A 16,587-nucleotide genomic window follows, 5' to 3' on the forward strand; every position below is an offset into this window, starting at 1 on the left:
CAAGTGGGGTCTGACTGATGCTAATGCTTGTGGCCGCCTCTATTCGGGGTACCACCAGCTCCCAATAGGACCTGACTGAAGGGCATTCCCAAGCTACAGCCGCTCCTGCATATCTTTCCTGAGGGCTTTGTGGAGGTGCATGATGAGGTGGAACCTTTCCCCCATCTTTAAAGCCCCTCAAGACCCTAAAATGAACGTGGGCTGCAAGAAATTCCACCCAGAGATCTTTAGCTATACTCTCCAACTTAGGGTAATGCAAGAAATGGGCCAGTACCACTTCAAAAGTGTCCTGTGCGTCCAGGAACGAGATGAAGGTGTTCCCAGGATAAAGGTCACCCACCACCATGCAAATCCCTTCCCTCCATGGACATGGTGGTGTCAATATTTCTGAACGATGCCAAATCTCACAAATTCAATTCCCTTCGAAAGGGAGCCCTGTGGAGTACCCTCCGCACCAATCTCTCCCAAATCAAGTAGGGCACCTGGATCCCCGATCCCCCCCCACCCCCCCCCCCCCTCCCCCTAAAATCATCTCCCAAAAGCAGTTTCTCCCACATGTGAGATTCTGCTAGCCAGTGGGCTGGGTGCTGCTGATGAGCAGCGTAATAGGAAGATTGAATATCCGGGACAGCCAGCCACCCAGTCCTCCAATCTCACTTCAATGTGGCAAGCACTACGCTTATCCGCCGATAAAAGCGTCACCAATAGGCTATCCAACCCCCGGAAAAAGCGATCCTGCAGTGGGAACAAAGAGTTCTGCACCAAGTACAGACATCTCGGGAGGAAGACCATTTTTGCTATTGCTAGCCTTCCTACTAAGGAGAGGGAGGAAGTGGATTCCAGAAGGAAAGAGATGCCTCCAGGCCGGATAGCACCCCGTCAACATTTGTATGCCAGTGAGGGGACTCCGTATGAGTGACCCAGATTTCCAGACATCGGAACCCATCCACTTCGCATCTAAGGCCCACATCTGGCAACTGGTGCAACTGTCTCCCAACCAAACTCCAGAAGGGAAAAACCAGGGTCTTATGAATGTTCAGTTTCTGTCCCAAGACCTCACCGAAATCACTCTGATTCCTCATCAACACTGGGACGGACTCTTCGGGCTCATAGACATACACTAAGTCATCATCTGCATAAAGCCAAATGATGTGGCTTGTGTTCCCTATTTGTATGCCCCATTTTTGGCGTAACATTTGTGCCATGGGCTTGATCGCCAGGGCAAACAATAACGGCAAGAGGAGGCATCCCTGACGGGTGACCCTTCCCACCTGCCAGGACTCAGATAGCTGCCCTCCCACCCTGGGGTTCACATGCGTCATTAGTTCTGCACCTAGAATAGTGGTGTTACCTAGCGTGGTAGGGAGCACTCAGTGCTTGTAAAATACCCCTCAAACACCAAAAGGACCCTTGGTGTCATGCTTCATCATTGGGGTCTTCGCACCCCTCTACGGGATGCGGCGTGCTACCACCTACGACTACACAGGAGCACTTACTTAATGACTATGTGTGGTGCATGTGAGGGTTTTATATGTGCGTGAGTAGTGAGGTTATAAAGTGAGTGAAAGGTTAAAAAGGAACTAGCAGAAACATGTTTTAATGAGCCCCCGGGCTGCTCCTATTAAAAGGTGTCGTCGGAGGTACTCACGCAGTACTATGTGCATTACCTCCTGTGTGTGTCAACATGTTTCGGAGTCGTAACTCCTTCAGGACAGGGTACAGAAATCCCCACCGTACTAACGCATTACTAAACAAAATGTTAAGTCTAAAAAGTGAAATGTAGTGCAGGCTACAATGTTCCTAAAGATTTTTGGAGAAAAAGGTTTCTGCAAATAACGAAACTTGTTGTCTTTATAGGTGCCTCATGAGCCTCAATACGTAGGGGACCATAGCGCTAAATGGCTGCGATTACTCAGAGGCAATGTCTCCTGCCTGCCCCGTACGTGGCTCCGCTCAGAAAAATTTTGCTCCCTACCACGTTAGGTAACACGCTCCACTATTCTAGGTGGATTCCTATTGTTTATGCATATATGACCAGGGAGAACTATTCCCTATGATATATCTCTCTCTCCTCTTTGTTATTTTCTTAATGGTCACATACCACCAAGATATCAGAAATGGTCCACTGAGTAACAAATTCTTGTTGTTCCTCCATGAGAGATCGTGCTCAACTCTGGGCTGCACCAATACTACATTTTCCCACTAACCCATCATTTGTGACCGTTGCTTGGACAGACATTCCTAGTGTGGATACATATGCAGGCGAGCATGCGGCACTAATGCGATGCAGGAAACCATCTCAAACTGTTTAATGATCGTTCTCACTGTTAGAGGATATGAAGTCTGAAAAACAGAAAGCAGCCTTTGAAGTGCCATGACGCTCTCTTGGCTGCAGATAAGCTTCGTCAGTCACAGTTTAGAACTGCCATTAAAAAGGGTTGAATTTGCAGAGGGAATAGATAGGACTTAATGGCATGGACTGTAACCCCAGAGCTGTACAGGAGCATTACTGCTTCCCACAGAGTATGTTAGGCGTTGCTGACGGCTGCTGCCCCTTAGCAATCATCCGAACATGGAAAAACATGAATGGCACTGTGGCGTAAATGCAGTGCGATTCCCACTAGACAACTGATAAAGACCCTTGGGACTGTTGTGACCCCAGAGAGTAGAAATATATTGTATATTAAACAATGGCAGTTGCCACTGTGTAGTTCTACACAAGTCAGAGTTTCAATAGGTAAAGTGTTTTTTGTTTTGCTAACAATTTTGGCGCGGTTGACAAATGTTCACCAAATTTTCCAAAAAATGCTTTTCGACCTCAGCTCGATACGAGAAAAAATGCTAAACAGATTTAAACCAAATTTGTCACAAAGTTAGATCTTTACTCACAAAGCATACTCATTGTGAATGGTAATTCTGGTCAGCTGTTTAAGAGAAATTAAGGTTCAAAATGTATAGACATCTGCTGCATTGGAACTGCCACAGGAGTCCCTGCAAGAAAAAACGTAAAACCGAGCATTATGATTGGTTGGGCCCATGGGACCCAATTATCTGACTGGTGGCCGCAATAAACAAATGTTGCGGCCAGCATTACAGGAATAGGGACCTGATCTGGGAGTCTTGAAAATATGTTCAGAAATATACAGAAGGGGGTAGGGTAGGGAAAACCCCGACCCCTTCTGCTTTCCAGTCGATTCCTAAGATTTTATTTTTTAAACACAAGTTAAAAATCGCACTACCTTCCTCATGTACAGCTCAACCTATGTTTTTTCAGTCAATATACATTCACATACTTGCATCAAAGTAACCTATCTACTGTGTTAGATTACTATTAAAGTAATTAGCAGCTTTGAGAAAAAAATTACACTTCATAGTTAGATTTCAATATTCACTGCAAAATCAAAAGATAAGCTGCAGCAGTGAATGTAATACAATATTCTACTGAAGAACGTAGCATCTATGCACTATATTCAGAGGTTTACTCAAAGTCAGCCTACAAACAAATACATACATTGTTCCCAATCATAGTCTATGTTACTGAGACTTACATGGTTTACTCTCCTGATCATGAATGCTGTTTGGCAACAGAGGATTGAAGTGCTGCACTTTGTGCACCTGGATGGCGTGGATCCGGGGAACAAGCGAAGCAGGGGGGCTACGTACACGTTGCTCCTCAGCAGTATCCATGCACTCTGCAGGATTCAAGAGGGCACATGTGGTATCCCTGCAGGGAGATGGCAAAGTAAACAACTGGAAGTCAACACCAACCAGAACAAGGGCAGCACTATAATTTTCATGATCTAACTTAACATTAGAAAATCCAGTGGTCTTAAAAGCATTCTCACCTTAGATGCACAACAGATACAAAGAATGTGGAGTTTTATTCTGCAATGTCAAACCGTGTTGCCTGAAATCAGTTAGTTAGGAAAAACATTGGGATTTGAAAAAGTTGATGATCTGTAGGCTATTAGTCTTATAACTACTCAACCAGACAACTGTTGGGGCAAATGTCATTGCAGATCAATAAAAGGCAATTCTTTATGAGTGGATTCCCGATTTAAGTTCATATGAATTCAACAAGTTCAGTTTTCTTTTAATTGCCAGTATATGGTTCATTTGTTGTGCGAGCTATATGTATGTAGTTTATAATACTACTGTTTGAAATAAGCTATTGAGCATAACCACGTTTTTATGTTTACCAATAACATGAAGTACAGCTCTCCATACACAGTATTGAGCTTTATTAAGGTTTAAACAAAAGTGCATCAGTCACTGTACATGCTAAGATTTTCAGAATTTCCACCCCTTTATGCTTCAATTTCACTGTAGTGTAAAGCCTAAATAGCCAACACTGCAAGGCAAGAAAAAATGTTGAATAAGTCTTTAGATGCCAAAAAGGCTAAAATAAATAAATAAATAAATAAATAAAGGATCAGGACTACTGCACTGCAACAACTTTCCAACATGCACAGCCAGGATGACTCGTACATGTCCTGGTGACTACTTGTAAGAACATTACGTCTGGTAGATCTTAGGAATGCAATTAAAAGAGGTTATCTGTATAAAAACTAGTGTAAGTTCTAAAGATATTCAGCTGTTTTACGCTTGCTAGAAATGTGCAAAGGTTCCTGGCAGCCGTAAACCAATTTAAGTGTGTGAGATCCGACACAAACTGACTTCATCCTAAATCACACTCAAGGAGTGGGAATATGGGTTTTCCAAGATGTGGTTACCCTTTAAATTTAGCAAACACCCACAATCATGCACAAATTCCTCATTCCCCTTTGTACTGGGGAAGGGGTTGCTCCTCAGAGAAGGAAAATATTACCATGTAACTATTGGTTGGGACGCTGGCGTCGGGGGGTGGATTGGTGCGCTGTGCAGGAGCGGCCTTTATATGTAGCCAGGGTGTGCCCTGAGAAATTTCGCCGCATTTGGTGTAAATGGGTCGGGGTACTCTATGATTGAGATGGCGTGGTCCGCTCTTCGGATTCATGTGGATAAGCTATTATTGATTTCATTATGCAATCTTGCTGTCACTGTCATGTGTTTTCTCCCTATTCTGAAAATGTACAATGTGGCTCTGAATGGTGTTGTTTGTTGTTCCATCCAAAACTCAATAAAATAGCTTGTCAAAAAAAAAACCTATTGGTTTGTAGCCTGTATTCTGCAGGCACAAAAACACTGCTGTTAAATAAAGCCCAATAGAAGTGTATGCCAACCCCACCTTTTGAATGTGTAACAAACAACGCTTTCAGGGATTCTCCGTTTATTCTGTAATGGACAAAAAATTTCCATTTTGCTGCATAAACATGTTTGACTGGTTAGTTTGCTAGCCTCTAGCAGAATCTTAATACACTCCTTCGGTAACCTTGCAGCCAAAGTGAAAGACCTCAAGTAAAACATCACAAGGTTAATTTCCTAGAGAGATCTGGATGCAGTTATTGACTGTAAAGCAGAGTTAAGAGGTCTGCTTTGATGGACAACTTCTTGTGTGGATGGTCAGACATTCCATTTAGCAAGGAGTACAGAGGTTGCCTCACCGATGTTATAAGAACAAGCATCATGGACTTCCTTCTCAGTTTCTGGCCTACACAGTACTTACATATGGGATCAGTGGTATTGGCAGAAAAGTAACCAAAAGCCTTGACCAGTTCATCCATTGTGCATTGCCCATCTACTGTGGCTATCAGAGACGAAGTGGGACATTTTGCATTTTCTATGGCAGCAAATAGACTGTGGGTGTTGCATTTTTTTTCTCTAAGTTCTGTCAAATTACTTGGGGATCCATCTCCCACTCCTGCACCTGTTGTGTCCTACTTAACAGGTATGCAAAGTCATTCTCCTTCTCCTGATAGGTACTATTGCTTTGAGTTGGACCTAAAGTCAGATGGCCCCTTGATTTTGGATGCAATACATGCCAGACATGTCTGTTATCACATCACTAAAAGTGTCTCGAACGAACATGCAAAAATCTGAATGCCTATTGGACCACTGTCAGCTCTACGAAACTGATATGACTCATTTGGTTTAGTAGCCTACTGGGGTGTTGATTTGTCCTAGGCTGTTCCTGGCACTCATAAAAGTACGCTATAAATTTAATGTGATACAAGTTATCCTAAATAGCATTTCATGATTATAGGGTGGTTGATAGGAATTCGTAGAAGCCAAATACTGGGATGTTTGTCCTCACTTCTATTTCCGGTTTACAGTGCAAGACAGCAGCGGGAGGAGAATGAACTTTGTAGCGTACTCGTCACAAGGTAGGATTCATGAATGCGCTTGATGGAGCCGTTCTATGTGGATAGGGGGTCTCTGAAACAACACGGAGTACTTAACAAGCCTGCCATTTTGGCATTTTTATTTGCAGGGAGATACAAGAACTATTGGATCGCCATAACGCTCTACACTGGACTTAACTACAGTCGGTGTATACATACTCTACAATTTGGTAAGACAAGATAAGTCTCCCTTGATACCTAGATATAATAAGGGGTAAAAAGTACAAATCAGACTGATAGACGAAATTTGACCAACAAGAGATATTAGCACTTGAGCTACTGGCACTAGCTAAGGAGGACAAAATAGTACTTAACCAGCCAGGTCGGGATTAGAACCGGCAGAGAGGTAAGGGATGTCAGATTGCATATATGTATACACAATCATAAGGGTGACACCTGACCCACTGATGTCATCTTCCAAACACTTTGGGGGTTTGGTCTGATCTCTCACTCTCCATTTTAGGTGAGAGGACTTAAGAGAAGTGATGAGCCAGACGGGTTGGAATGACCTTTTAACAGTGAGGTGAAGGACATTCCTTAATCCACACAAGTAGGATAAGAATGACCAACACGGGTCATAGTCATGAGAGACTATTATTTAGGTCAATGCTGGGCACCACAAAACATATTTAATATATTGGTTCAGACACAACATATGAAAACAAGTTACTTACCTGTAACTTTGGTTCTCCAGTACTGGTAACTTTCATAGATTCCCATTGCTTGTATCATTCCCAGTCATTGAGATGGGAGTCCCCGGTAAATAAAAAATATCATAGAAATAGGTACAAAAAAAGAATAAGGCCTTGACCTCAACTCGGATTGCATATCCACCTCTTTTTGTAAAAGAGACCAAATAAGCCAATCAGAATAGCCTCACCCCATAGAACCTTCCTGCGAGAGCCTCAGATTTTCGTAGCCATTGTGTAACAGTATAACAGAAGATGCTGAAGGTTGAGCTTTCTCAGGGGAGGAGGTTGGGCGCATGGGAATCTATGAAAGTTATCAATACTGGTGAACCAAAGTTACAGTTAAGTAATGTGTTTTCTTACTCCAGTATTGGAACTTTCATAGATTCCCATTGCTTGTATCAGAATAGCTAGCAGTCAGAACGCACATTTTGTGTAACAATACAGTGTTATAAAATCTTGCAAGATGCATCACGTTCAGTAAAGATACACATTATCCATAGAGAATTAGCAATAGAACAGTATTTGAACATCTAGAGTTACAAAATGTGTGAATAACCAATAAAAAGGAAGGAGGGCTAGAAGGGAAAGCTCACCACTTATTGGAAGAGGTTACTCAGGACTGCCTGTCCCACTGCAGCGTCACTACGGATGGAGGAGTCAAAGCAGTAATGCCTTGTAAAGGTATGGGCACTGCTCCATGTCGCTGCTCTGCAAATGTCCTCGATAGGCACTCCGGCGAAGAGAGCAACTGAAGACATAGCTCTCGTAGAGTGCGCCTGGACCCACCCCTCTTGGGGCTTACCAGTTGCTTGGTGACAATATTGGATCGCGCTGGCAATCCATGGAGCAATACCCTGCTTTGAAAGAGGGAAACCCTTGCGAGGAGCACTGAAAACTACAAAGAGCAGTGTTGATCTTCTGAAGTCTTTGAGAGTGTAGAGCCCTCTCCGCTGGAGTAGTGGGTCGAGGAAAAAAGGATTTGAGAATAACTGGTTCATTCAAAGGAAAGTCTAAAAGGCACCTTCGGGATAAATTTGGGATTCGTTCTCAGAATCAAAGTATCTTTTTAACCGTAAGAACGGTTCTTGAATAGTGAGAGCGTGCAGTTCACCTACCCTTCTGGCAGATGTTAAGGCGAGAAGGAGGGCCAATTTTCATGAGGAATTTAAGGTCCGCCCTATGAATTTGTTCAAAAGGCAGCCTCATGAGTTGAGTAAGGACTAAGTTAAGCTGCCACAGAGGCGGTGGAGTCCTAACTGGTGGGAAAACTCTAAAAAGTAATTGCCGACCAGAGGGAATGTCCAGAAGAAGTCTGTCTGAATCTAGAGATGGCCGCAAGGTGCATTTTGATAGAAGAATGAGCAAGACCTGATTTAGCCAATGCCAGAATATACGCAAAATCTGATGGAGCAGAAGAGTAAGGATGAATCTTTTCTTGCCGGTACACAGGCAGAAACGCTTCCATTTCAATCTATAAGTCTTATTTATACTCAGTGCTCGAGCTTGAGAAAGGACCTCTCTGCACTCTGCCGAGAAATTCAGATTCTGAAATTCTTGGTGCTCAGGAGCCATGCTGATAACTGAAGAGAGCTCGGATCCGGGTGTACCACTTGGCCATGGGACATTGTCAGCAGAGAAGGAATTGGGCGCAGATTAACTGGATGGTCAAGGGAGAGTAGGAGAGGCGCCGTAAGCCAAAACTGGCGGGGCCACGCCAGGGCCACCAGAATCATTCTGCAGGGTTCCACCTGGAGCTTACTGAGAAGTTATGGAATTAGTGATATCGGAGGAATAGCATAAACAAAGGCGCCTGACCAGGCCATCGAAAGCACATTCTCCAACGATCCCGGATGGTGATCCCTGCTTGCATAGAATCGGCATTTTTTGTTCTCTGGAGTGGCAAAGAGATTTATGGCTGGAGTGCCCCAGAGACTAAAAATCTCCTCCAGAGTGTTGTGGTCTAATTCCCCACTCGTGGCTCACTAATTTCAGGCGACTGAGCGTGTCCGCTGTCTTGTTCAAGGCACATTGAAGATGCTCCGCCGAGAGCGATATCTCGTGCTGTATGGCCCATTCCCAAATTTCCTGAGCCTCTTTGGATAGTCGACGAGACCTTGTACCTCCCTGCTTGTTTATGTAATGCATGGCCGTCATGTTTTCCATACGGACCAGGACAGAGGATTGTTGAATCTGTGGAAGGAAGGCCTGTAAGGCTAGACGAATTCCCCCCCCCCCCCCCCCCCCCCCTTGCACCCTTGTCGTCCTCTAGATGATGAATGAAAGAAAGACGACGACTGGCCCTGTAGTTGAGAATATTGCGGCCGGTATGATTGAGAAGGCTGCGAGTAAGAGGAATAGCGCTGCTGCTGATATCCGCCTCTGTAGGAGGAAAAGCCTATACTCCTGGCTCCACAGAAAGGGACCTAGCAGTATTGCAGAGGCTCAAGGGATTTTGCAGTTTCAATGTCCTTCTTTAATCTTGCAGCGCATCATCAATGTGCTTCCCAAAGACCGCCTCACCGTCAAAGGGAAGGTCCAGGATCTTGTTTTGAACTTCCAGCCAGAACCAAGTGGCACGAAGCCAGCCTTGGCGTCGAAGGACTGCTGCCCCTGCTAGGGAATGGAAGGCTGTAGTGGCAATATCGATTGTGCAGTCAATTATTTCCGAAGATTTTCTCTCTCCCTCCTGGGGGATCTTCTTGGCTTCTGCTTTAGCGTCTTCCGGCAGCTGATCTAGGTAAGGAAACAGATCACACCACATCTGGCGATCATACCTTCCGAGAATTGCCAAAGCGCTGGAGGCTCAAAATGTAAGAACCTCTTCCCAGCATTATCCACCTGCCTGCCCTCTTTATCTGGTAGTGTGGGGAGAGGGCCCGCCGGATTTTATGACTTTCTCTGGGCCGCTTGAGAAATTACGAAAAGGGGGTGGTGATGAACAGAGTGTCTGAATTAAGCAGACCACTCTTACCCAGTCCAAAGATCAGGGCTTAATCATGGGACCAGGGCAGTCTGACCTGTTCCCATGATGCACTGGGCCAGGGACAGACTGATTTGCATATAGCCAGGTTTTGAGCTGGGATGGTGCAGTGAGATAAATAACGGTGATGGATCATGCCCTGATCTTTGGACTGGGTAAGAGTGGTCTGCTTAATTCAGACACTCTGTTCATCACCACCCCCTTTTCTGAATCGCTTGAGAACTTACAGCATCTGGTTTAGGCTGGTTTAGTGGCCTTGTACTTCTTTTCCAGACGAGGAAGCACAGGTATGACTGTGGCAGGAGACTTCATAACCGTTAGCCCCTCATCCCAGACGTAACCCATGATAGGGATAGAGAGTACTGACCTCCTGTATGGTTCTTTAAAGTCCTATAAGAAACATTCCGACTACACAGATGGAATGGGCAGATCGAAACGCTTAGAAGCTCTCTCCATTAGATTATGAAAGCCTCCAATATCTGCAGGAGGGAAATCCGCCTGCACTGCACCATCAGGATTCAAGCAAGCCGGGCCGAAGACGGCTGAAATGCCAGAAACCGGTCCCCGGTAGCTTGTCTCCTTTCTGGTGAAGAATTGGCTTGGTAGTGTAGTCTGCCCTGTTCCCATGATGCACTGGGCCAGGGACAGACTGATTTGCATATAGCCAGGTTCTGAGCTGGGATGGGGCAGTGAGATAAATAACTGTGATGGATCAAGCGCTGATCTTTGGACTGGGTAAGAGTGGTCTGCTTAATTCAGACACTCTGTTCATCACCACCCCCTTTTCTGAATCGCTTGAGAACTTACAGCATCTGGTTTAGGCTGGTTTAGTGGCCTTGTACTTCTTTTCCAGACGAGGAAGCACAGGTATGACTGTGGCAGGAGACTTCATAACCGTTAGCCCCTCATCCCAGACGTAACCCATGATAGGGATAGAGAGTACTGACCTCCTGTATGGTTCTTTAAAGTCCTATAAGAAACATTCCGACTACACAGATGGAATGGGCAGATCGAAACGCTCAATATCTGCAGGAGGGAAATCCGCCGGTTCTGGAACAGGAGAGGTGGGATCATGAATGATGTAATCACCCCATTCCCTGTCAGGATCTGGGATAGTCGTTGTCCCTTGGTCATCATCGGATGTATCATCCTGGACAGTAACCACCGTTTGCTTCGGTTCAGGTAACTCCGGCAAAGAAGTTCGAGGAGGAAGCTGAGGTGTAACCGGGAAAGAAAGTGGAGTTGGAGGCACTTGCACTGTTTCCTGGACAGGAGACAGTGTTGGAAATCTCCTTCTGTAATCAGATAGCATGACCTGCAAGTCCGTAATGAGGGAAGATGGCATACAGAACATCTCCTGTTGATAATGCTCCTGAGACCTCAATTGTGGCTCATATTGTTGCTTCTCCATATAGTACTTGTCAGAGCCTTGATATTTAACATGCAGTTGAGATGGACTAACAGCAGCACCGTAAGGACCGTCATCGTCCTCAGAAAACTCCTCTTCTAAAAAGTGAGCTCGAGGCAGGGGTGTCACTTTCCGGGGAGAAGTAATTTCTGGTGTAATGCGATGTCTCGGTATAGAAATTGCTACATTTTGTATTGTCGACGGAGCCGCCGCCGACTAGGTTTGAACCGTCTACGGAAGAGGGCCACCGTTAACGCGTCCGTCATAACCAAGCAGGAAGCTGTCGTCGTCAACACCATCACCCTTGTTGACGCAGACGCCATCAGAGTAGACGTCGACAACAGAGTAAATTGCACATCTGCGCGTGGCATCGTCGAAGCCGGTGGAGACTAGGAAACTCTCGTCGACAGTAGATGCCGGTAAAGTTTTTTAAGTCGTCGTCGACGGTATCAATATCAGTGTTGTCCACGAGCTAACTTTTCTCAGGTGGGACAGAAGCTGTTTATTTTAAGTTTTAGCCTTCAGAAGGACGAGAAGCAGAAGGCACATAGCTTGTCTTCTTCGCAGGTGCCACTTCTGGAGCAAGTCCTTCCCTCTCCTTTACACTTCAGTAAGGAGATTTGATGGGACTTAGCCTGTCAGACCTATTACAGGTCTTTTGTAAGACTTTTGAAGGGGAGTCTGAAGAAGCGAAGGTGAAGACCTACCCTTTTTTGTGATCTCCTTGCTGAAGAAGCTGATGAAACATCATCACCGTCACTGGAGACAGGATCTTTCCGTGAGTTTAGTTTTTGAAGCCAAGAGAGTAGACGTCCCTCATGGTCTCGCAAGGTCTTAATGGAGAAGGTCCGACAGATTTTGTAGTCAGTAGCTTTGTGGTCCGGATACAAAAAATAAATACAGTCTTTATGTTTGTCCTCCACATAAAGTCTCTTTTTGGAGCAGGTGGCACAAGCTTTGAAAAGAGCCTTCTTCTCCTTGTCTGACATGTTGAATTTGAGGTGAAGAGTAGAAGTGAAAAAGTAGGTTAAATTTAAGGAATAAATTGAAGAAAACTGAGCAGAGCTCAGGGGAAGAGTCCTTTGCACAACGTGCGGTAGAAAATCTGAGGCTCTCTCTGGAAGGTTGTATGGGGTGAGGCTGTTCTGATTGGCTGTTTTTTATTTGGTCTCTTTTACAAAAAGAGGTGGATATGCTACAAAACAAGAGGAGGTCTAGGCCTTATTCTTCTTTTGTACCTATTTCTATGGTATTTTTTATTTACCGGGGACTCCCATCTTGACGACTGGGAATGATACAAGCAATGGGAATCTATGAAAGTTCCAATACTGGAGTAATCTGTGGAATGCGGAGTACAATAATTGATATGTGGACCCAGTGGTACGGGATGCATGGGTTTCCATGGGACGGAGGAAGTTGTTGACTTTGTAAATCTTGTCTGTATATACACACCATCTGATTTGGTGTTTACACAATGGTGATAGGTTCCTTCACCTTGTTTCATATATGGTTGATAATAATTGGTTGTAAAACGGATTTTGTCATGTTCTTCTAGCCCTGAAGTAGTCCCCTATCGACTAAACAAGTGTTGGCTGGGCATTGTAAATTAAAAGAAAGAACCGAATACAGTTCAGTTCATAAGGCTTTATTTCGGAACATAAAAACAATGTCCATAAAAGCACAGCAAATACAAGCAGGGTACATTCATCAGTAAAAGAACATAATAAAAAGTCCATATAAATAGTTAAAAAATCATACTTTTCCTGGCCCTAATTGCTTTCAAAAGCAAAGTAGCAGTAAAAAAGCAGATATCAACATGATTTAAATTAAAAAGCAATTTCAAGGCATCGTGAACTGTCCTAACACCGAACTTAACAAAGACCGGTTTTAAAAAGGAGATACGAACATTTTCATATAACTTACATATCAGAACAAAGTGCAGAGTGCGTTGAGCGGAGCTATTGTCACATGGGCACACGCCCTCTGGGTGCTTGTTCAGGGAAGGGAAAGCCACCAAATGGTGCACAATCCCCAACCTCATCCGAGTCAAGACAAATCGGTGGGACGCTCTATTAACATGCTTTAAATAAGGTTGAAAACCCGCACTTTCGTTATATTTGGCATAGAAGGAACAAGTGGATAAATTAGCTCCATTACATCGCCACTGCTCAGACTTGTACATTAAATAAGCATTCTTCAGTTCAGCTTTAGACAAGTCGGAGGCTGCTAGGCTGTCCCCCCTTGACATCAATACCAATGATCTCCTTAAAGGTGTTAATTACGTATTTAATCTAGGGGATCTTTAGATAATTATCAAGGGAAAGACAGTCCCCTATAAGAGCTCTGTTTAAGGACGTTTCTTCCTTCGCCCACAAAGCACGCCATAACATTAGAGGTCTTAAAGCAATTAAATCAGACAGATGGGGGAATCCTAGTTCCTTGTGGACTAAACCATTAGAAGAGGATTTAGGTAAGCACAAACGTCTTTTAAGGAAACCGTTTTCCTCCACCTGGAGACTACTTACAGATGCGAAACCCCATATCCCAGCTCCATAAATTGCAATCGATAGGGATCTCGCCTCATAGATCGTAAGCAGGTCTTCAATCCGCCTATCACCCAATTTAGTGGCAAATGTGCATACCCCATGTCCGCTTTTCGCCCGAACGTTATTGAGCTCACAACCCCAGCCTTTATTTTTAGAAAACGTTATACCCAGGTAGCAAAAATTGTCCACAAGTGCGACCTTCTGGCCATCAATTAAATATGGGCGATGTTTCCCCCTTCCTTTACCACATAAATTTACGTTCACCAATAAAAAGAGAAAACCTATCCATAAGTCGTTGCAAACCCAGGGGAGTCCTTGACAGCAGCACCGCGTCATCCGCGTATAATAATACCAGGACGTCGATATTATTAATTTAGGGGCGTCTGCCACAATAGTTTTAAGAACTTTATCAACTTCATTGATAAAAAGAGTAAAAAGGAGGGGGCGAGAACGCACCCCTGCCTAATACCCCGCCCTATCCTAAATTTGGGTGTACATTCCCCACTTGGGCCATAACGGACACTCATACATAGGTTGGCATAGAATGCCATGGTCCACCAGGTCGAAGGCGCTACTCAAATCCGCAAAGCAGAGGTAGAGGGAGCCTGACTTTGCCTGGGTATACTTCCCTATCAAGAGTTAAAGATTGAGGCATTGTTCGATGGTTCCCCTCCCCTTCCAAAAACCATATTGGCAGTCTGCAAGAATATTATTTGAGGAGGCCCACTCTTTTAATCTTGTAAGTAACACCTGACTCATAATTTTTACAGAAGAGTCTAATAGCGAGATGGGGCGATAATTCTTCACCTCCCCCGTCACCTTTCTTGTAAATTGGGACAATGATGGATTCCTCCCACGAAGGAGGAACCCCATAACAGGCTGCAGCATTGAAAACTTTGGTTAACAAAGGACCCCAGAGCTCAGGGATAAATTTATATACGTCAATAGGTACCCCGTCAGGGCTCTGGGCTTTGCCCCCTTTACTGGCACTGATGCTATCCTCAACTTCCGTTAGAGTAATATTTAGTGGAACAGGCCACGTGCCATCACGAACCCTAGCCCAACCCTCCGAGTCAAAAATACCATGTAAAGTGAGTGACCCAGGAGTCAGAATCAACATTTGAAGTCAATTCGGGGACTTTGTCGTCCTTTAAGAACGAACCATTCACTGTGGCCCAGAATAGCGTATTATTGGAAGTTTCTGCTGCCAGAGCCAAGTTATCCCAGGCTTCCAGCTGCAGTTCCTTCTTTCTACGCGTAACTTCCTCCTGGTAGATAAATCTAAGTTGTGTTACCACACTCGTTACTCTCGGTTTTACAGTGAGTGCATCCTTTAACTTTTTCAGTGCGAGGGTGCAGGCATGGTCAAACCACCCCTCTGTCGGTCAAATTTCCTCTTGCCAGTTTTGGTCATCACTATCTCAGTAAGGGCATTAATTTTAATAAAATTGGCTACAGTCTCACTATCATCCGCATCACTATCCAGAATGGCAATGATATCCGAAAAACAGTTCCTGACGATGGCAGTAGACATCGTTTCTGCTTTGTCCCCCTTCCATCTAATTCTAAATCCATTTGTTCTGTGTGGTTCAATGTTAACAATAACACCATTATTAAGGGCTGAATTTAACTTCCAAAAGGTCACCTCTATAGCTACACAATTATGATCGCTATGCAGGGAAGAATCCACAACCCTAGGCGCCCTACACCAGGAAATGAGGTGGGAGGACATGCAGATATAATCAATTATGGAACTTGAGTTCCGTCCTGTAAAGGTTGGGATGTTGGCACCAGAGATATCTTTAGCAAAAGGCAAAATTTCCATATCATAGGCAGCTAACAAGTTGTTCAGTGAATCCCCATATTGATTATGTGGGAAATGGATATCGGCATCCCCATTCAGGTCAACAATCCTGCATACCCTTCGATCGGAAAGAGGGCAAACCACCAAATTAAAGTCGCCTACCCATATCATTTCAAAAGCAGCATTAGAACCCATAGTAATAGCTTCAAGGGCACTCTCTAGGGCAGCTACCACCAGATGCTGTGAACTGTCAAAGACGTTGTCTGTTTCAGCCATAGATTCTGTGAATGGGCGCCTACTAGCACATGTTTTTTCACCATAATAGGGAGTTTAACAGAAATCAAGACCAAAAGCCCTCCCTTCGCTCTTCCTGATGGAGATGCCAGAGCGGGTAGAGAGTAAGAGACATATCCATTAAGGTTAGTGGGTTCTTTGGACCAAGTTTCCTGGAAACATAATATATCTAAACTATTTACAAACTCTAGCCAAGTATGACACTCCAGTTTGGATGCAATACCCGCTATGTTCCAACTGCCAATTAGACAGGCCGGTTGCCTGGAACCATTATCCAGAACGGTTAATGGCCTGACGCTACTATTACTGGGCATTTCACTTTCCTTTCTTATCATCAAATCAGGGAGTGACTGATTTCCGCTACTATCCATAGGCTTACTAAGGGTGGACACGGATAAGGGAGACTGTAGGGCCTCTGTGTTCTGCACGTCAATCCACTGCCTCTAATTCACTAAACCGATTATAGCAAGGGATGGTAAAGGGGACATATTGTGGGCCCATCCATTCTGCGTGTTGCTGTCGGTCATTATAATGTATTCTCCCCGCCCTTCGGTGTATTGAGGTCCATCCATCATTTACCCC

At 44.5% G+C, this 16,587-nt stretch overlaps 1 protein-coding gene across 2 annotated transcripts in view; it reads right to left on the reverse strand.

The window, feature by feature from the left end:
* The window catches only part of MCMBP (minichromosome maintenance complex binding protein), a 208,545-nt gene that overhangs the window by 69,003 nt on the left and 122,955 nt on the right, over window positions 1-16,587 (reverse strand). For both annotated transcript variants that reach the window (XM_086948988.1, XM_086948987.1), the window contains exon 9: window positions 3,549-3,724. In XM_086948988.1, the coding sequence (XP_086805114.1) occupies window positions 3,549-3,724 (176 nt within the window). The remainder of the gene's footprint in view (window positions 1-3,548; window positions 3,725-16,587) is intronic.

Source organism: Lissotriton vulgaris, unplaced genomic scaffold (assembly GCF_964263255.1).
Source record: "Lissotriton vulgaris unplaced genomic scaffold, aLisVul1.2 SCAFFOLD_750, whole genome shotgun sequence".
Taxonomy (NCBI): domain Eukaryota; kingdom Metazoa; phylum Chordata; class Amphibia; order Caudata; family Salamandridae; genus Lissotriton; species Lissotriton vulgaris.